The sequence below is a fragment of the Bubalus bubalis genome, chromosome 6, assembly GCF_019923935.1.
Source record: "Bubalus bubalis isolate 160015118507 breed Murrah chromosome 6, NDDB_SH_1, whole genome shotgun sequence".
NCBI classification, from domain to species: domain Eukaryota; kingdom Metazoa; phylum Chordata; class Mammalia; order Artiodactyla; family Bovidae; genus Bubalus; species Bubalus bubalis.
Window position 1 is genome coordinate 81,619,901 of NC_059162.1, and position 22,631 is coordinate 81,642,531.

A 22,631-nucleotide genomic window follows, 5' to 3' on the forward strand; every position below is an offset into this window, starting at 1 on the left:
ATATTGGAAGGCAGGCTTTCGTGCCAGTTTTAATGCCAAAGCTCATGAATAGGCTGTATGGCTCCTTTGGATAATCAAGTGCATCTTAACTTGGAGAAAATTAAGAGGAAATAGATTCCAGGTGAACTCTCAAATCGATATTGTCCAAGTGGAAAGTATGAGTTTTGGTGCCTGTACAACCCACTGCACTTGGACTTGTCAGCCTCCAGAACTGTGAGAGGGTAAGTTTCTGTCGTTCTAAGCCACTCACTTTTTGGTACTGTGTGTTACAGCAGCCCCAGGAAACTAATACAATAAATGGTTAAAAAAAGAGAGAGAGAAAAAGCCCAACTCCAGTAACAGCTGATTCCTTCGCAGCTGGGTGGCTGGTGTGAGAGACCCATGGGTGGACCCCCCACACACACACCTCTTTCCTTTGCCCCAGAGTATTGGTTCTTATCACTAAATAACAGGGTGCATATACAAACAAGTGTCCTTCCTTGCTCAATGATGAGGAGAAAGACAGAACTTGTTCCTCTGTAACCTCAGTGCCTGGAATGAAGTATGGTGGATAGTTAACAAATGTCTGAGTGGCTAAGTTGTCAGTAGTGAGAGTTAAAGGACCTCAGTGAATAGGGTACCTGATGAACAAAGATGAGTTTTTCCAGGCAGTAGTCAAGGAAGCAGTCCTCATGCTAAGACCAACTTCAACTGTAAAATTCCTCCCACCATCATAGAGGGCTTTCCAAAGTACAACAGAGAACCTCTGCCTGAGATCTGACATTTCGGGTAGTTTCTATAGGACAAAGACTTGTGCAGTAACAAAAAGGAACAGAATTAGAAGTAACAATAGTGAAGGAGGTAGAGCTGGTTAGTCTGTGTGTTTGAGGCCAAAAGCTTGTGCTGCTTCCCAGAGAAGCACTGGGTAACTGCCGGTAGAGAAAGAGAGGTTTTCAAGGTGCTCATTCCAGAAGATGAGCTTCAGTGTGGGGTAGAAAAGTGACGAGACAAAGTTAGAGTGACAGACACTAAAGTAACAAGACAAAAAAAAGGTCATAGACGACCCCAACCCCTTCGCTGAGATCTAGGGGAAACAGCACAGCTGCGCTGTACCTCTCTCCCATCATAGTCAACAAGAGTTCAAAATGCAGTACTTGGATCCAACCTCAAAAATGATAGAATGATCTCTGTTCATTTCCAAGGCAAACCATTCAATATCACAGTAATCCAAGTTCATGCCCTGACCAGTAATGCTGAAGAAATTGAAGTTGAACGGTTCTATTAAGACCTATAAGGCCTTCTAGAACTAACACCCAAAAAAGGAGTCTTCTTCATTATAGAGGACTGAAATGCAAAAGTAGGAAGTCAAGAGCTACCTGGAGTAACAGACAAACTTGACCTTGGAGTATAAAACGAAGCAGGTCAAAGGCTAACAACTTTTGTCAATAGAATGCACGGGTCATAGCAAACACCCTCTTCCAACAACACAAGAGAAGACTCTACACATGGACATCACCACATGGTCAATTCGGAAATCAGATTGACTATATTCTTTGCAGCCAAAGATGGAGAAGCTCTACACAGTCAGCAAAAACAAGACTGGGAGCCGACTGTGGCTCAGATCATGAACTCATTACTGCCAAATTCAGACTTAAATTGAAGAAAGTAGGGAAAACCACTAGACCATTTAGGTATGACATAAATCTAATCCCTTACAATTATACAGTGGAAGTGACAAATAGATTCAAGGGATTAGATCTGATAGGGTGCCTGAAGAACTGTGGATGGAGGTTTGTGACATTGTACAGGAAGCAGTGATCAAGATCATCCCCAAGAAAAAGAAATGCAAAAAGGCAAAATGGTTGTCTAACAAGGCCTTACAAATAGCTTAGAAAAGAAGAGATGCTAAAGGCAAAGGAGAAAAGGAAAGCTATACTCATTTGAATGCAGAGTTCCAAAGAATAGCAAGGAGAGATAAGAAAGCCTTCCTCAGTGATCAGTGCAAGGAAATAGAGGAAAACAACAGAATGGGAAAGACTAGAGATCTCTTCCAGAAAATTAGAGATACCAAGGGGACATTTCATGCAAAGATGGGCTCAATAAAGAACAGAAATGATATGGACCTAACAGAAGCAGAAGATATTAAGAAGAAGTAGCAAGAATACACAGAAGAACTATACAAAAAAGATCTTCACGACCCAGATAACCACGATGGTGTGATTACTCACCTAGAGCCAGACATCCTGGAATGTGAAGTCAAGTGGGCCTTAGGAAGCCTCACTACGAACAAAGCTAGTGGAGGTGATGGAATTCCAGTTGAGCTACTTCAAATCCTAAAAGATGATGCTGTGAAAGTGCTACACTCAATATGCCAGCAAATGTGGAAAACTCAGCAGTGGCCACAGGACTGGAAAAGATCAGTTTTCATTCCAGTCCCAAAGAAAGGCAATGCGAAAGAATGCTCAAACTACCGCACAATTGCACTCATCTCACATGCTAGCCGGAGAAGGCAATGGCAACCCACTCCAGTACTCTTGCCTGGAAAATCCCATGGATGGAGGAGCCTGGTAGGCTGCACTTCATGGGGTCGCTACAAGTCAGACACGACTGAGCGACTTCACTTTCACTTTTCACTTTCATGCATTGGAGAAGGAAATGGCAACCCACTCCAGTGTTCTTGTCTGGAGAATCCCAGGGACGGGGGAGCCTGGTAGGCTGCCGTCTATGGGGTCGCACAGAGTCGGACATGACTGAAGCAACTTAGCAGCAGCAGCAGCACATGCTAGCAAAGTAATGCTCAAAATTCTCCAAGCCAGGCTTCAAGAGTACGCGAACCATGAACTTCCAGATGTTCAAGCTGGATTTAGAAAAGGCAGAGGAACTAGAGATCAAATTTCAACATCTGCTGGAGCACTGAAAAAGCAAGAGAGTTCCAGAAAAACATCTACTTCTGCTTTATTGACTATGCCAAAGCCTTTGACTGTGTGGATCACAACAAACTGGAAAATTCTGAAAGAGATGGAAATACCAGACCACCTGACCTGCCTCCTGAGAAATCTGTATGCAGGTCAAGAAGCAACAGTTAGAACTGGACATGGAACAACAGACTGGCTCCAAATCGGGAAAGGAGTACATTAAGGCTGTATATTGTCACTCTGCTTATTTAATGTATATGCAGAGTACATCATGAGAAACACTGGACTGGAGGAAGCACAAGCTGGAATCAAGATTGCCAGGAGAAATATCAATAACCTCAGATATGCAGATGACACCACCCTTATGGCAGAAAGCAAAGAACTAAAGAGCCTCTTGATGAAAGTGAAAGAGGAGAGTGAAAAAAGTTGGCTTAAAACTCAACATTCAGAAAACAAAGATCATGGCATCTGGTCCCATCACTTCGTGGCAAATGCATGGGGAAACAATGAAAACAGTGAGAGACTTTTATTTGGGGGGCTCCAAAATCACTGCAGATGGTGACTGCAGCCAAGAAATTAAAAGACGCTTGCTCCTTGGAAGAAAAGCTATGACTAACCTAGACAACATATTAAAAAGCAGAGATGTTACTTTGCCAACAAAGGTCCATCTAGTCAAAGCTATGGTTTTCCCAGTAGTCGTGTATGGATGTGAGAGTTGGACTATAAAGAAAACTGAGCGCAGAAGAATTGATGCTTTTGAACTGTGGTGTTGGAGAAGACTCTTGAGAGTACCTTGGATTGCAAGGAGATCCAACCAGTCAATCCTAAAGGAAATCAGTTCTGAATATTCATTTGAAAGACTGATGCTGAAGCTGAAACTCCAATACTTTGACCATCTGATGCAAAGGAATGACTCATTGGAAAAGACCCTGATGCTGGGAAACATTGAAGGCAGGAGGAGAAGGGGACGAGAGAGGATGAGATGGTTAGATGGCATCACCGATGCAATGGATATGAGTTTGAGTAGGCTCTGGGAGTTTGTGTTGGACAGGGAAGCCTGGCATGCTGCAGTCCATGGGGTCACAAAGATTCGGACACGACTTAGTGACTAAACTGAGGGGAAACAGTACAGCTGCAGTGTATGTTTCTCTCTTTTTGTTAAATAAACGTGTGATCTAGCTTAGTGAACTGTGCATCATTCATTCTACAATATGGATTCAGATCAACCAACCCAAGTTTTAAAACTCGCCCTGATGAAAACATCAGGTCATATACAGATGGTTACATGCCATATAATCTGCTGGTTAAAGCCAGACAGGCTTAGCAAATTGATAGAGCCTTCATGTGTTACTGGACAAATACTCTAGCCCCCTGTAAATAGCTTTCTACATTTGTTGACTTATGTCTCTAAGATTCCTGATTCCCACTGGGATCATAAGATAATCCTCAGACTTTGTCTCAGGCTGGCCTGTGTGTAACAGAAAGCCTTGACGTTAAGGACCTGTGTGGTGATAACTCATCTCAGGTTGCCCTGCCATTCTCCTCCCTCTCTGCTATGGAGTTCCATTTAAAGTTGAAGCCTATGGGCTTGCTTTCCACAATGGCCTCCTTGTTTTGCCACTGCCTCTACATGGAATGTCTCCACTTTTTCCAGGCTTCCTTTTCATCATCCTTTAGGACTTGTTTCAGACACATCTCCCCTGGAAGCTTCTGACTGCCTCTCCAATGCCCCCCTCCCTGGACTCCCAGTGACAATCTACGGAGGCACTGCTGCACTGTCCTGCGATGCCCACTGTATGACAAGCTCCACAGGGAGCCGGAGACCACTTATACATTTGTGTGTGCCCCAAACACACAGTCCAATACTGAGCAACAAGAAAATGCTCTGCATATATTGGCACATAAAATCACCCCTCAAATGTTGTTCAGGAGAAGTTGCTGGAGCAAGCAGACCCAACCAACTTATACTAGAACCACTACCCTAAAACCCTAATGAGTAGACCTGGTGTGCAAATACCAAACACTGTGATTAGTACTGAGCCGTTTGGGGACAATTTTGCTGATTTGGGGGCTTGGTGCTATATTCTTTTGAGATAACTTATGATCAGGCTGATCATATATTTCAGAAACCTAAAATTATGTAGAGCAGGTCCCTCACCCTACCCCAGGATTTGTGCATGAAACACTCTCTCTGTAAGAAAGACATTTCTGTTCTGAAATTTATAGGCTAATAGGTTTGGAGCATCTTGATAGGTTACTGGCCAACTGGAAGAAAAGAAGAGAAACTGAGAAGGTGGGAGCTGCCTGGAGGACTATAAGCAAAGTAAAGTTAAAAGTGTTGTATTTCTCATCAAAATCCCTACTACCCAGTGTAGCAACCTACTCATTATAACTACGTGTGAGGTGCTGTGCAAGGTAACTTCTTACACGTTATCTTCTTATTTTCTAAAGACATATTATTTTAATTTTACAAATGAGTAAAGAAAAAAAAGTTCAGACAGTTTGCTCAAGATTAAACAGGTAATAAATAGCATATCTAGGAATCAAACTTATGTCTGTCTGAAATCAAAAGTTACACTGAAGTTTCCCAGCTGTGGGCCCTCGGAGGAGGCCTTTCGGCCACAGCCATGGCGCCCAGCTGGAATGGCATGATCCTGAAGCCCCATTTCCACAAGGACTGGCAGCGGTGCGTGGCCACGTGGTTCAACCAGCCGGCTCGCAAGATCCTAGGCACAAGGCCCGGCAGGCCAAGGCGTGCCACATTGCCCCGCGCCCCGCATCCTATCCTCTCTGGCCGGTGGTGAGATGCCCGATGGTCAGGTACCACAGGAAGGTGCGTGCTGGCAGGGGCTTCAGCCTGGAGGAGCTTAGGGTGGCCGGCATTCACAAGAAGGTGGCCCAGACCATTGGGATCTCGGTGGACCCTAGGTGGCGGAGCAAGTGCACAGAATCCCTGCAGGCCAATGTGCAGCGGTTCAAGGAGTACCGCTCCAAGCTTATCCTGTTCCCCAGGAAGACCTCGGCCCCCAAGAAGGGAGACAGCGCTGCTGAAGAGCTCAAACTGGCCACTCAGCTGACCGGACCCATTATGCCCATACGGAATGTCTATAAGAAGGAGAAAGCCAGAGTCACCAAGGAGGAGAACTTTAAGGCATTTGCCAGTCTCCACATGGACCACGCCAACGCCCGGCTCTTTGGCATCTGGGCAAAAAGGGCCAAGGAAGCCGCAGAACAGGATGTTGAAAAGAAAAAATAAAGTGCTGTTGGCAACTTATGATAAACCTGCAATATCCATGTGACCTTCGTTGTGTAAGGAGCCAGGGCCTGGTGGGGGTCTCCTTGAGGGGGACCTGGGGTGTGTCTGACATTTGTCCCAACAGAGCTGTGAGGGAAGCAGCTTTGGTACCTGGGAGGCTTGTGCTTAGTGAGTGTTCTTGTCTAGACCCTCCAGCCCAGGAGGTGGTGTGTGTTCCTGTTACTGACTATTAAAATACTATTTTCACATCTTAAAAAAAAAAAAAAAAGTTATACTGAAACAAAATTCTAATGTAAAAGGGGTAATATGAATATACCAGTAAGATCCTCAAAATGGCATGATATATTTATTTACTTTTTGGTTATTCTTTAGCACATCTGAGTTTTGGACTTTGAAAGATGATAGATAAAATTGGATGTTGAGATTTGTTTTGGCAGGAAGTTTAAGTCAAAAGTCACCATGATTGAGATCCCTGAGTCAGACAGGCTGAAGGATGGGATAGGGAGGAAGATGGGAGGAAGGTTTGGGAGGAAGGGGACATGGGTATACCTATGGCTGATTCCTGTTGATGTATGACAGAAAACCACAAAATTCTGTAAAGCAATTATCCTTCTATTAAAAAATTTAAAAAAAAAAAAGTCACCATGGTGTGACTCTCCTAAAGCCACAGTGAAACTCTCATTTGAGTTGCACTTTCAGTTCAGTTCAGTTCAGTCGCTCAGTCATGTCCGACTCTTTGCGACCCTATGAATAGCAGCACGCTGGGCCTCCCTGTCCATCACCAATTCCTGGAGATCACGCAAACTCACGTCCATTGAGTCAGTGATGCCATCCAGCCATCTCATCCTCTGTCATCCCCTTCTCCTCCTGCCCCCAATCCCTCTCAGCATCAGAGTCTTTTCCAATGAGTCAACTCTTCACATAAGGTGGCCAAAGTATTGGAGTTTCAGCTTTAGCATCAGTCCTTCCAATGAACAATCAGGACTGATCTCCTTTAGAATGGACTGGTTGGATCTCCTTGCAGTCCAAGGGACTCTCAAGAGTCTTCTCCAACACCACAGTTCAAAAGCATCAATTCTTTGGCGCTCAGCTTTCTTCACAGTCCAACTTTCACATCCATACATGACCACTGGAAAAACCACACGGACTTTTGTTGGAAAAGTAAAGTCTCTGCTTTTGAATACGCTATCTAGGTTGGTAATAACTTTCCTTCCAAGGAGTAAGCATCTTTTAGTTTCATGGCTGCAGTCACCATCTGCAGTGATTTTGGAGCCCAAAAAAATAAAGTCTGACACTGTTTCCCCATCTATTTCCCATTAAGTGATGCATTTTACAGTTCCCCAAAATTTGGTGTGCTCATTATTTAAACTAATTATCATAAAACTCCCCAATAGAATAGATACTAGAACTGATTCCATTTTACAAGTGCAAAAACTGAGCTTTAGTTAAGCAGAATACATGATGAAAAATTTGAAAGTGTTAATCGTTCAGTCGGGTCCAACTCTTTGCGATCCCATGTTCTGCTAGGCTCTTCTGTCCATGGAATTCTCCAGGCAGGAATACTGGAATGAGTAGCGATTTTCTTCTCCAGGGGATCTTCCAACCCAGGGGTTGAAACCCTGTCTCCTGCAGCGCAGGCAGATTCTTTACCATCTGAGCACCAGGGAAGCCCAGAATACATGATATTGTACAATAAACTGTACAACTGAGATTTGAATCAAAATCTTCCATTCCAATCCATCACTGTGAACTAAAATTATTTGGTAAGGAGCCACCAAATGGCCTGTCTTCCATTTGACATTGTCAGGAGTCTACAGAAGCACTGTGGATAAGGAGCTCTGGAATCTTCTTGTCTGGAATCTTGTCAGTCATTACTGTTAGCATACTTTAAATAGGACAGCATTGGTATTAGGTATCAGGTATATACACGTTAAACCAGTGATTGTACCCTGCCTCCATCCTCACTTCACTTTCAGCTAAGTTCTCCCTGATTCCTCTTTATCATCTGTACTTGCTCAGAAATTACCTTGCCTGGGAAGAGAAGACATCCTCGGTCTTCCCTTCCCCTTCGAGGTGGGCTTGAGTGGCTCTGTGTTCCTTTGATTCCCTGAACTTCTCCCTTGGAAATTCAGCGAGAGTGTAACCCTACCAACACCTTGATTTCAGACTTCTGGTCTCCAGAACGGTGAGAAAATACATTTCTGTTTTAAGTTTTAAGCCACCCAGTTTCGAGTCATTTGTCATGGCAGCAACAGGAAGCTAATACACTAGTATTAGAACCATATTTTTATAACTGCTTATAAATTCTCCTCTACTGGCATGAATCCTGAGAACAAAGACTTTGTCTTATTCATTTTTATACCTACAACCATCTCACACTGCCTGGTACATAAAGAGTACTCCGTAATGCTTACTGAATGAGAAAATCCATGTAGTCCAGGAGGTTCACAGCAATGCCAGCATACATCTCTTGCAGCTTCTGGTCTACAGCATGACATTGGCATGGGTCAGCTAGCCATCCCTCAGATCCATCCTGAGATACCCATCTTCCAGTACCCATTGCTAGCTCACGGCTCCAATGAGGTGACGGCCTCAGATCAACGGGCTCGTGACTGACACAGCAACTGTGAAGATCAAATTCAAGGGATAATGTACGGACAGAGATGGAATGGGAGGTGCTGGCAGGCGCAGAAGACCATCCCCTCCCCCTCCCCTGGCTTCAGAGTTTGGAAGAACCATAAACATTATTAGAATCATTAGAATCTTTTATTTACTAAACACTTATGTCAGGCACTATGATAAATACTCCCCAAATTTTACTTCATCTCCTTATATGAATTTTTAAGGCAGGCATTATTTACTCTCATCATTACTTACAGGGTGACTGGCTATGCTGAACTGTGTGATGAGAGTATTTCTCATGGATTTGACCTCAGAGGGCTTGGCATCAACTGCATGGCCCAACACAGAGAGGCAGCTGGCTTCTGTGATGGGAGCCAACCTTATTCCTGATCCCCTCTGAGCTTTCTACATTTATTTCCCTTTTGCTTCATTTTTAAGTGGATTTCATTTTGCTCCACAAAATGTATTTTCCAAAGTCCTCATGGGAGCAGTGTAACATAATAGTTTTCTTACTAAAGCAAAAGGTCCTTCCCTATCCCCACCCACTTACAGCATCCCAGCTCCATTTTCTGGCCTCCTTGCAATCCGGGGATGATCTCTCAGAGCTAAGGTGGGTACAGGCTAAACATCTAGGTTTTTGTTTCTTGTGGCTTTGAGCTGATAGGATTCCTTTCCAGGCTCAGGGTCATTCTGTCTACTTGGGTTTTCACAAACCTTCCTACTGTGCACAATTTCTAAATGCACTGAAACATGTTGAGATGTTTATCGGGATGGAAGAGAACTGAATTCCCAGGCCTCTGTGGTAAACTGTAGAAGGTAAGCAGCATACCAGAATCTCCCTCATCATGACCTGTCTTCTAAATTCTTCTTTTCAATGTGCTTGAACAGTACAAAATGTAACTCATTTTCAACAGTTACGTGAGAGTATTTTCATTGAAATTAATATTTTCTCCTTCAAGACAAGCACCCTGGGAAGCAGCGCATGTATTCAATGTTGACTCTGCACTAACATTTCTGGAACTCTTTTTCAGCAACTGTCTTTACAGTCTGTGGCACTTTTCTTTGAAAGTCTTCAGTCATGACAAATTTCATCCTCTGAGAATAGATGTGAACTTTGGAAAGAGATGAAAATTGGTTGGAGCCACGTCTAATGAATAAAGTGGGTGATCAAATCTTGTTATATCGTTTTAGGTGAAAAATGAGGCATGACTATAAAATAATGTGACTGGTTTCCCTCGGTGACCCATAAACCGACTGGCTGAAAAATAACTCCCATAGAGGAGTTTCAAAATGCTTTCAGCACTAGACGCATCACTGGAATAAGTGTACGGTTCCCAGAGTGGTGATTTGGCAGGGAACAATACTAATTTGGATATATAAGTTCAAATATATCTGTTAAAAAAAAAAAGAAATCTGACTGCTTACACTTGAAAATGAAGAAGCTGTTCTCCTGGAGAAACTTCTTTTTTTTTGACAGCCTGGTTGGCTTTGGACAAAGAGTCTACTGAGAAAAGTAGGCTCATCTCCTGCAGAAAGCCTTCATTGAACACACTATCCCCTCCCACACTCATTCCCATCCCAAGCTGGGGCAGGCGTCCCTGCCCGGTGTCCACAGCAATCTCTTCAAGTATTAGCTCTTATAAAATTTAATGGTGATCGTCTGCTTTTGTGTCAGTCTCCTTCCTGCAACTGGAGGCCCCCTGAGAATGAGGACCTTTGTGTATCAATAACGCTAAGACAGTGTGCACAGAAGCACAGGACACTAACTCCTATTCTTGATGTGGACCCTTTGCCTTTGTTTCTCGCATTCCTAGGGCTTTACCTGCCAAATGTGTGGCAACCAAAACTGAATATTCAGTCTGTGTAAAATCCACCTATACAAATTTATAGAGGACTCAGGTACAGTACAGCCTTCCCTGGTGGCACAGTAGTAAAGAATCCACCTCCCAATGCAGTAGACGGAAGAGGTGCAGGTTCAATCCCTGGCTTGGAGTAGGAAATGACAACCTATTCCAGTATTCTTGCCTGGGAAACCCCAGGGACAGAGGAGCCTGGTGGGCTACGGTCCACAGGATTGCAGAGTCCAACATGACTGAGTGACCGAGCACACATCCAGAACAAGGTACAGTAGTGGTTGCTTATGATGAAGGGGTAGGGGAGCAAGAGGGATTGATTGCTAATGCACAGGGCTTCTATTAAGGTGATGGAAATATGTTAAAATTACATTGTGGTGATGGCTGTATAATGCTATAAATGCACTAAAAAAAACACTGAGTCATATACTTTAAATGGATAAATTGTGTGGTATGTGAATTATATCTCAATAAAGCTGTTTTATTTAAAAAGTCCTCCATAATGGGAATGATTGTGGCTAGGTTCCTTTCTAGGCCTGTAGTTGGAATAAGTGATAGTCAAGGTCTTTTCAAATAATCTAGTTATCAATATAAAATTAAGTTTCTGTGTTCTCTCTGTAACTCTATCACTTGAAAATGACTGAGTGGTTTTCACTAAATTTGGAAAGCATGTTTAGGATAATGAGGGCTGTGGGGTCTTCCGTGATATCAATTCTCCCTTTCATTTAGACTGACACCCCAGTATTTAGCCTAACACATAGCACTCAGCATAGCGTTGGTATAGGCATACGTCAGGGAGTGTGCAGGTTCCGTTCCAAACCACTGCAATAAAGTGAGTACTGCAGTAAAGCAAGTCACATAAATTTTTTGGTTTCTCAGTGTATAAAAATGATGTTTATATTATTCCATGGTCTATTTAGTGTTCATTAGCGTTATGTCTAAAAAAACATATATACTTTAATTTCAAAGTACTTTATTGGTTAAAAAAATGCTAATCATCATCTGAGCCTTCAACAAGTTATCATCTTTTTGCAAAGTAACTTCAAAAATCATTGATCATGTAACAAATACAATAATGATTTACAAAATCCTGAAATATTGCAAGAATTACCAAAATTTGACACAGAGACATAAAATGAGCAAATGTTATAGGAAAAAAGTCATCGCAGGATTGCCACAAATCTTCAATTTGCAAAAAATTTAGTATCTGAGAAGCACAATAAAGCAAAGTGCAACAGAATGAGGTATGCCTGTATTTCCCAGCATCCCTTGCAGCTAGAGGAGGCCTTAGCCTAAGTTTCAGCCAATGGGACAAGAATGAAATTGATTACATGCAGTATCTGAGAAAGGTGTGCCTTCCTTCCCTTTTCTCCCCTTCCTGTTAGTTAAAATGACCATAGGGTGGTGGGCAACCATGTTGGACCATGCAGATAAGGGCAACTCACTAGGGGAGGCCGATCAACAAGAGAGAAGAAAGATGCACCTTCTGACACAATGGGGCCACCACACCAGCCCGGACTCCCCACACCCAGTCTGTTACAAAGGGTTCTATTACTACAAACTTTTATTTTATTTAAGTAACTTATTTTAGAACTCTACTATAGCAGCCAAAACCTACGTTTTAACTAACATAAAATTTGGTGTTCTGTACCAAAACAGAATCTAAATATGCAGCATTAGCATAATTTTTATGGCCATGGCAAAAGTTTTACCACTGCTATCTTGGAAGACAGCCCATGGGCCAACCAAAGGTGTAGCTCTAGGCAGATGGTTAGGAGAGTTCAGAAGAGGAATGTTTGTTGGCTGCTTCTTGCCACAATGCAGAGAGAAGCTCAGACAAAGACTAGCCAGTCTGCAAGCAGAAATGGAGATTATGATTCTGCCAAGGGAAGTTTTCTTTGGTTGTGGCTTGTACACCATGTTGCCCAAGCCTAGTGATTTGTGCACTGCAGAGCTGAGATGAAGACCATTTGTGTACCCAAGCTAAAACAGCTATCCATGAAGCAGGAGATGAAGCAGAAAAGGCTGTGGCCTCAAGTCTTTCCTAGGATTCTCTGCCAGATGGTGGGAGCTAGCCTACCAGCAGATAACCCATTAAGGACATTGACTTCTTATCCAACCTAGCTTTTCCTGTCTTAAAGTGACCATCAGTGATGGAGAAATCAGGGGAGGGACAAAGCATAGAGACCAAAAGGGAAAAGCTAACATTTTCGGCTTCAAAATTCTATCTAGATGAGCACTTTCACTGTGGTTATCAGTGTTGGGAAAACAAATGACTTTTCAAAAAGATACCTGGGGCTTTAAAACAATGGGGAAGCAATATTATAATTTTGTGATAATGTCTGTTTAGGTGTGGTGCTGAGTCAATTTTCCCTGGTTTCCAGAAACCCTCTCCCAGGGAGGGGATTTATGACAGTTGAGAAGACTCTGCTTTTATGCAGACAAAGAAGTTCAGAAAAATGTCTATTTGCAAATGCCTTCAGTTCAAAATAGCTTTTATACCACAGTGACATATTTTGGACCCCTTCAGACTTTAGAAGAGCTTTTAGAAGAATGATCTGAGTGGGCTACACCTCTAAGAAAGTTAAGCAGGTAAGTTTCAATGGTCTATTCATTCTCCCTTAAATTTCCCTGAACTTGATGCAGACATACCTAGTCATTCTGCGGCCTTTGGAGCTGTGCTCAAAGTTGGAAATCACCTTTTAAAAATGGCTACTGAGTGTGCCAAGTAATTGAGGGCTTATTTTCACTTTTAGTTGGGAGAACTTTGAGAAGACTTTTCTTACCTGGTGTCCTCAAAGGGAATAGACCACTGAGGGCTAACCCTAGGGGCTTGTTTGGAAAGGGTGGAAAGGGGGTGCCTTTGCCTTGGGGATTTGTTGCTTTTATAACTTCAACTGTTGGAAATCCCCCTTCCCAGTGCTTCTCCCAATCACCACTCACATGAATCCCTGAGACACAAGGTAGAAAAGGTGAAAGAAGCCCTGAGTAAACACAGTGAGGACTGCCAATCAAATCCGGCCAATGAAGATTTAGCCATGAGTCTGAAACACTTTGAACATTATGTTTTCATATTGGGAACAATTTCTTTCTTCTTTCCTTTTTATGACTTTCTTCTTTCCTCTTTAAAACCCAAAGTGTTTCTGAAAAGAAGAAATGCAATAGGTAGGTGGTGGTACAGGAAGATTTGGTTGACTTGGCCAACCTGTTAGAAATGGTAGAGTTGGAACCTGGTCTCTGGTCTTCTGATATTTCATCCAGTTGATCTTTTCCATAAATAAATATATCCCAAAGCAAGTAGTTTCACGGATGGTTATAATATTCTGGTTAAAAGTTTGGGAAAACTGGATTGGGCAATGTTAAGTAGAATTTTCAGAGCTTTTAAAACACAAATGAGTCATGTGAGTTTGCAAGAAGACCTGAGAAGAATTTTGGGGAATACTAATTTCCACCACCCCAGGGCTGATAGACTTATCCATATGTTACAAGAATTTCCCCAGAATTAAATTTGGCTTTTTCCAAACTTAGATAATCTGAGAAAATGGCATGCAGGGAAGGTGAGATCCATTTTTCCTATAGATTCTACTACATGCCTTATTTTGGTAACTGATACATGAATTTGTTTTTGCCTGATGTTGAGTGTGATTGAGTCCACCCATGAAGTACTTTCCTCCCAGGTATGATTTGCAGGTAAGGATTTTAATTCTGAATAAATATTAGTCTCTTATTCTGAACTCTAATATGTCTAAAACATCTGTGTTGCTAAAAGGTAAGTTGAAATGGTCATTACATTGTGTGAGTCCAAGGGGCTTAATCACCACGGTAAGGAGACATTTGGGAGTCAAACCAACCAGTGTGAGGATCACAAACACTGGTGAGGAGCTCAAGATGAACTTGTGGTTAATCTGAAAGGTCTCCTGGGATAAAGCAGAAACCAAGACAAGCCCCGTCTTCATCTCTTGGGGCTTACAGTCAAAAAGGTTTGTGTTGGAAGCCAAGTGGGTTACAGACGAGCAAATCAACAACTGCTATAAGATGCACTCAGTGCTATTATGGGGGTGAGCAAAACAGGCTATGAGAGCAGAAAAGAGGTGCACCTGATTCAGGGATTAGGAGCAGGGAAGTGTCAACTAAACCCAGATCTAAGGTTGAAGAGGAGAGAAGAATGTTCCAGGCGGAACCAGACGTGAGAGAGTAAAGTGTGTTGAGGACGTAGGTTGGAGACAACCCCACCCTCCGACTCTGTTGTTTCACACTCTACAGGAAACAAACACACTAAAACACACCTCACGTTTTATACTTTACAAGATACTTCTGCATGTATTGCTTTATTTTTTCACTGCAGCAAACTTTTCAGATGTCCCTGGCCCATGCCACACAGTCAGGAAAAGAGACAAGGAACTGTCCCCTCTGTTCCTGGGATGCAAGAGATATTATAGTAGGAAACACGGATACTCCAGAACTGTCTTCCAAATGCTAGATTCCCACTGGGAATGGTTGAGGACACTGTCTATCTGGCTGAAGATTTAAGCAGGAAATGAGCATTTGGAAGGCACCCCAAATTCTCTCTTTTCTCGCTTGGGCTAAACTGCTGTCACTTGTACCCTATTGGGATCTAAGAAGGCATCCCTCTAGTTTGGTTGGGGTCATTAAGTGTAGAGGAAGGTAGGAGACAAAACTGAGATCTATGGCAGGGGCTGGGTGGGTGGGTGGAGGTTAATATCTGCACCAGGTTGGGTATGATTAACTCAGTGTCCCCATATTAGCAAAGCATTCATCACAGGAAGTGCTGCCCTCAAACTCATCTTGAGGTTTCCCTACAGGTGTCATTCAGTTTCCAGGTGAGAGAGGGCTACCAGGTACTTTTAAATATGTTGCTTCATTTAATCGTCACAAGAGCCTCTCTGGATATGTATTGTCATTTCCAGTTTTCACAAACAAGGAGGGGCAAAGGATCAGAAACTGAAAAATTTGCCCAAGGAAACTGTCCCCAACTCCTATGGTATTTATTCTGCCTAGAATTGCTCCCCTGACAAATGCACCTTAGAAACTTCAATTCATCCTTTAAGCCTCAAATCCACTACCACGCCTCAGTGAAGACTTTCTCACTGTACCTTCCACTCTCGAGTACAGCCTGCCATGCTCTTGCGCCTTCAGTACCTGGCACATTACTCCCTCACAACACCGAACACACTGTGGTAGTGTTTTAGTCTCTCGGTCGTGTCCGATTCCTGTGACCCCATGGACTGTAGCCCGCCAGGCTGCTCTGTCCATGGGATTTCGCAGGCAAGAATACTGGAGTGGGGTTCCCACATCCTTCTCCAGGGGATCTTCCTGACTCAGGGATCAAACCCTGGACTCCTGCATTGCAAGTGGATTCTTTACCTCTGAGCCACCGGGGAAGCCTAGTTTGTCTGCTTATTCCTGTCCACTTCCACTTCTAGACTATTTCCTGAGGTCAGGAATAAATTATGTCCCAAGTACTTATAGCACAAGGATTGATAAGAGAAGTGAGCACATAATAGATGTTTAATGATAATAAATGTATTGGCAATAAACTATGGCTTTAAGTTAAACGCTGGAATATACTTGAAGTATTTTCCATACACTTCACAATTCATAATTTCGGGCACTAGAACAAAGACTCATTGGAAGTTGCATTGTCCTAGTTACAAAGGAGTGTCACACGTAAACAGAAGTGTGAATAGAAGTAAATAGAAGAAGATACTTCTATTCTAGAAGTATCTATGGGGAAAGATCACTTAAGGGGGGAGAGTGGCAGAGAGAGGCTGCTGGGGAAAGTTTTCTGAAGACGCTATCTGAATTGCACCAGAGGGAAAATAGTAACATACTTAAATCCCTGGTGAGGAAAGATAGGAAGAAAAAAATCAGAGGGCAGTGAGTTGAGACCAGAAACTCAGAGAATAGGATAGGCTATAGGTAGGGTAAGCAGTCCATGTAGGAACTCTCAAAAAGTGTGAGTAGAATCAGGAGAGAGTGATCAAGACAAGGGAGTAAGAACTTTAAAAGAGTATGAAGTCAGCAATGCCAGATTAAACAGGAAGGTCACATAAGATAAGGCCTAAACAGTGTTGAATGGATTTAGTAACCAGAAAGTCTTCAGTAGGCTTGGCAAGAGCAATGTCAGTGAATTGGTGAAAGAAACAGAAGCCAGACTACAGTAAGATGGTGAGTGAATGGGAGGAGAGGAATCTGTGATGGTGAATGTAGACAACTTTTACAAAGATTGACTAAAAGGGGTGGGGGAAGCAATAGGGCAGTAGCAAAAGGGTGATGAGGTTTTTTATTCTTACTAAAATAAAAATCTTAACTTTTTAGTCTTAACTAATTCTTTCCCTTCCATCCCACACTACTCTCAAATGCACAGTTTTCAAATTGGACCCGTTAAATTCCCACTATGCTGTAAGTTTCTTAAGAAAAAGTCTGGTTGCTGAATCACCTTTTTATTCCACACATTTCTCTGTACATAATATAGATTCAGTATATTTCCTAAAGAAATGAATGAAATGCAAGTTCAACACAAGTGATGATGGAAATGAACACGAGCCGCACTAGGATACAGCTTTTGTTCATTCTTCGTTCTTCTTTCAAGGGAATTTGAGGTTGCCTGAAAACTCAGGACCATAAAGAAAATAGATCCAGACAGTCAGCTCTCTCAGATGCTGATAAATTATTTGACCCAGAGAGGCAAATGTACATTGTTCCCAGTTTAGATTTGAGAGACCACTGAAAAATAGATCCTCAGACTCCAGGGTCTCTCCATGCCCAGAAATTGTTCAAGTTCTTGGAATCAGCAGGTCTGTACTAGATTCTAAGTGCTGCCATTAGCTGCTAAACCTGCCTAAGCTTCAGTTTTCTCACTGGCATCTTCAAGATGCCCATAATAGCATCTACCTCACCGGGCTGTGTGTGTGTGTGTGTGTGTGTGTGTGTGTGTGTGTGTGTGTTAGTCGCTCAGTCCTGTCCAGCTCTTTGTGACTCCCAGGCTCCTCTGTCCATGGAATTCGCCAAGCAAGGGCATCTTCCCCACCCAGGGATGGAACCCTTGTCTCCTGCATTGGCAGGCGGATTCTTTCAGAGCCTCCAAGGAAGCCCACCTCCTAGGGCTAGAGGAGGATGGATGAGATACCGCAAGTGAAATGCTTTTCACAGGGCTTGGCAAAAAGGCCCATGGGCGGAGAAGCCTGGTGGGCTGCAGCCCATGGGGTCGCTAAGAGTCGGACACGACTGAGCGACTTCACTTTCACTTTTCACTTTCATGCATTGGAGAAGGAAATGGCAACCTACTCCAGTGTTCTTGCCTGGAGAATCCCAGGGATGGGGGAACCTGGTGGGCTGCCATCTATGGGGTCGCAGAGAGTCGGGCACGACTGAAGTGACTTAGCAGCAGCATATTAATAAGAGGAAAAAAAGTACTGCTAAAATGAATAAAAATATTACTAAAGGGAATGAGTTCCAGAAGGGGGGAGTATGGCCAAATCTTATGTTAATTATAGAAAGAAAACTTAAAAAAAAAAAACTCGTTAGAAAACTTTTTTATAAGAGTGAGGCAACAATCAGCCTCAGTTGTGGTTTATAAATCCACATTTTCGCAGAAGAACCCGGTTTACTGAAGAATCTAGTTCAAAATCTCACGTTAGTGGACCTGCCCATTCTTAGTCGGTTAACGTTCCTTGGCTTGGGGGTGGAACCAAGGTGTTGTGTTAACTTCCTGGCCTGCCACGACTGCTTACATATGAGCGAGCTTGAGTAGGTAGGTTCTGTTCTAATGAAAATTCAGTTCCAGCAATCTCGGTGGAACAGATCCAGAAGCAACACCGGGCAAAGACTAGCCGTTTCAAAAGCCTGAGCCCCAGCAACCAGGCGGCACCAGGGCAGAGGGCAGAGGCTCTGTCCCAGCAAACTAGGGGATGGGGAACGAGCCCTGGCGCACCGTACCACCAGAGGGGAGGGTGCCCAAAGCCTGGGGCTCGCAGCCAGCGGGCAGCGCCAGTCCCAGACGGGAATAGCAGGCAACCCAGCGGGATGCAAGGAGGGTTCTGAGCAAGGCGGCGGCCTTTAACCTTTCAGGGTTAAGGTGACTGCGCTCGGCTCGGTAACTGTATCTTCACAGGCAAAAAAAGTTAATGTAAATGTCAGAGGCCCGGACGACGGCAGGGGTAGGGGAAGAGCGGAGAGGAGGAGAGAGAAGGGTGGGGTAGGAGGCAGAGGGCCCGGCCTCCCAAGGTCAAGCCCTGCCCCCCGCCTCGCGCCTCCCAACCCAGCCAGGGCGGGGTGGGGGTTGGCGAGGGATGGCAGGAGCGGTCAGAAGAGCAGTTATGCTGCTCCCCTTGGCCACTCTCCCGCCCGGGGCTACCCACGCCCGGCCGCAGGCTAGGAAGAGAGAGCGCCGAGGAACTGGGGGTGGAGACTCGGCGGCCGCGCGCGCGGAAGTGGCCCCGCGGGAGCGCGCGCGGCAGGAGGAGAACTGGCAACTGGGGCGACCGTGGAGCGGGCACGTCCCTTACCCCGTTGGCGGCGGCGATGCGGACGATGAGCTGGATGGCCTCCTTCATGTAGAACCTGCCGTCCCCGCCCACGACCAGGGTGGCCTCCTGCCGCTGCGCCGGCTCCACGGTGGAGATGATACTCTGGATGAAATTCTCGGCATAGTTGGCGCTGCTCTGAAACACCTTCACCCGCTTCCGCAGCCCGCTGGTGCCCGGCTTCTGGTCTTGGTACGCCTTGGTCTTAACGGTCACGATCTTCACCATGGTGGCGACTTGCTTCCTGGGGCCCAGCGGACTCTGCCAAGCGAGGGGCGGCCGGAGCTGTGGCTGCAGCTGCTCTGGGATGAGGGCGCGGACGGGGTCGGGGCCACGCCGGTTGTGCTCGTCCCTCCTCCTTAAAGGGACAGGGGATGGGCCCTCCGCGGCCAGCCCACCTCCTTGCAGGTCCTAGAGGGAGGGGAATGGGGAGCGCCCACCCCCAGCCTCCTGAGAGATGGGTGGAGCCTCTCTGATTCACCCTCTCTTGTCGACCAATCCACAGTAAAATGAAATCCACAACTCCTCCCCTAAGTGGAAGAGCTGAGGTGGGGTAGGGACTGGGTCACAGGGCAAGGACTTAAGGCAAAGTGGGAAAAATACAGAGCAGGGACAGGCGGATTTTGAAGACTTGGGAAGGTTCCACTTAGGATTTTTCCACTTTTTGATGGTGTGAAAGCAATAAGTAGACTACTTATTGCTTCTAATGCCATACCTCTAATTTTGATCTTTTACCGGGCCAGCAATATGCAGTAGGTACTCTCTGCTCTGGTGATGTTGCGCTGTGCGAATCCAGCTGAGCGAACCCAGCTCCTGCTCCCAGTCAGCCACCTGATCAGGAGGGTGAACAAGCAATACACGTAGAACCTTTCTGTACCCATACAACCATTCTGTTTTTCATTTTCAGCACAGTATTAAATAACATGAGATATTCATGTAATGAACAGGCTTTCTGTTAGACGAATTTGTCCACCTTCAGACTAAAGTATTTTGAGCACGTTTAAGGTAAGCTAGGCTAAGCTACAGTATTTGATGGATTCGGTGTACTAAATGCATTTTTCCCCTCATGATCATATTTTCAACTTCCAGTGGGTTTATCAGGAGGTAGCCCCATTGTGAGTGGAGGAAGATCTCTACAACATTTCCTGTGGTTGAGCTGGAGTTTCATGCATAAATAACTTTCTGGAAGCACATTCTGAGCAAGGGAAGTGTCAGCCTTAACTAGATTTTGACTTCTTAATCTTTCTATTCTCTCTCTAAACATTAGGGTATTTGTGATATCCCCCTGGCAATGCAGGAGACGCAGGAGAGGAGGGTTTGATCCCTAGGTGGTGAAGATTCTCTGGAGGAGAAAATTGCAACCCGCTCCAGTATTCTTGCCTGGAGAATCCCATGGACAGAGGAACCTGGCGGGCTACAGTCCATGGGGTCACAAAGAGTTGGGCATGATTGAGTGACTGAACACCCCCCCATGTTAGAAAAAGGAGTCAACTCCAAAGGTCTAATTCAACTTACTGCCTTCCACCTATTTACTGGTTGGCCACACACTACTTCTACTGGTTAGGGTGGCTACAATAATAGGTAATATTTATTGAATATAATGTTTCTAAAGTATAGGTTTTATTATTTTCACAATTTTATACTCACAAAGCTGAGATTTAAAAAGTAAAATGACTAGTCAAGACCACAGAGATAAGTACATGCAGGAGGCCAACACAGGTGGGTGTGGCTCCCAAACCAGAGCTCTTACAGTGATTTGCTTGCATGTCACCAGGAAGAACTAGGAAATGTACAAGAAGGCTTGAGAAATGTATGTACAAACACAGAGTGATGTTGGTGTATTATTACCACCAAAATACATCAGTTATTCACATAGTAGAAAATTGGTGAAGAGATCAAGAACTGAGGTGGTCATAAAGGGTTGGAGGATACACAGTTGGTGAAAGTCTCGATTGTTAAGTAGGAATCATCAGTCTTTCTTTTAGGCTCAGCATCTCCCTTGATTTAGTGAGAGTGACTGTCTCCTCTGCTTGAGAAATGTGTCATTTACAAGATGTGTTAACTGGGGAAAGCTCAATATCTGTGGGCATCTGCTTCTTTACTATAAAATAGAGACAAACCCTATCTTAGAATTTCTACAAGAATTAATGTTGTTTTGTATGTCAGTAGTTCTCAATCATGGATCACAGTAGACTCACCTGAGACACTTTAGAAACTACCTATGTTCTGGTTCAACTCATAAATGGACCAGATTCAGTCATCATCAACTGGTGTAAGTAAATCAGGTGGCATGGTGCCTGAAACACAGAGGCCCAAACATAGAGGTCAAAAAATATTAACTTCCTTTCCACAATTCCAAAACCAAAGCTTATTGTTAACCTGTGAAATTGATTATACTCATGGCCATTTAATGGTTAATTGGTATAGCTTGATCCAGGAGGGAGGCTGAATGATGCAAATAGTTGCTGACTCTAAGCAATCAAGTGTTCATATACAGGTTGATATAGGTGTCATGTGGATATAGATATGGGTTTTAATGCAGCCACTACAGATAAATTTCAGGGATAAATAACATGTGAAAACTAAATTCTGGACAACTGATATTGATTTCTAATATTTACACAGAAGTTCACAAAGTTTACAGAGTTGTTGTTCAGTAGCTAAATCATGTCCGACTCTCTGCAACCCCGTAACTGCAGCACCCCAGGCTTCCCTGCCCTTCACAGTCTCCTGGAGTTTGCTCACACTCATGTCCATTGAGTTGGTGGTGTCATCCAACCATCTCGTCCTCTGTCTCCCCCATCCTCTCCCTCAACCTTTTCTAGCATTAGGGTGTTTTCCAATGAGCTGGCTTTTCGCATCAGGTGGCCAGATTATTGGAGCTTCAATTTCAGCATCAGTACATCATTCAGTGTAGTATCATCTTGTGAATTAAGTAGTATAATCAACCCCATTTTATAGGCTAGTGCATTGAGAATAGAATTGTTGGCTGTAATCAAGTTTACTTGATTCCACAAAATGAAAATATAACATAGAATCACTGAGTCTTAGAAATACCTATCTCTCAGAGTTGTATGGATTAACTGACATACTGAATATAGAGCTGTTTGCACAGTACTAATACCTGCTCAATAAGTGGTCACTCATTATTATAAAACAATGAACTCAACTTCACATCACATGCTCTTTCTCTATTCTTCCCTATCTTTGGAACTAGGATGGGGATTTTCATTTACAAGGAATTGTCCCATATTTCTCTCACCTCACAAGATGTAATAATTTAATAATTGGCTTTAGCTACATAACAAATCACTCTTGAATGTAGATGGTCACCATTTATTATTATTATTATTGCCTGTGGTTTTATGAGTTAACTGGCTGGTTCTGCTGACCTGGGCAAGACTCTGCTGTCCTTGACTGTGCTCCTGTGCCACAGTCTCCAATCTCTGTGCCTTCTGGT

The 22,631-nt window shown here is 43.9% G+C and overlaps 1 protein-coding gene and 1 pseudogene across 1 annotated transcript in view; one reads left to right on the forward strand and one right to left on the reverse strand.

The window, feature by feature from the left end:
• PGM1 (phosphoglucomutase 1) overlaps nucleotides 1-19,603 on the reverse strand; it is a 69,895-nt gene extending 50,292 nt beyond the window's left edge. Inside the window, exon 1 of the mRNA XM_025288556.2 lies at nucleotides 19,154-19,603. Within this exon, the coding sequence (XP_025144341.2) occupies nucleotides 19,154-19,399 (246 nt within the window). The 5' untranslated portion in view covers nucleotides 19,400-19,603. The remainder of the gene's footprint in view (nucleotides 1-19,153) is intronic.
• On the forward strand, nucleotides 5,494-6,150 carry LOC123334100 (annotated as a pseudogene).
• Nucleotides 19,604-22,631: the final 3,028 nt, after the last annotated feature.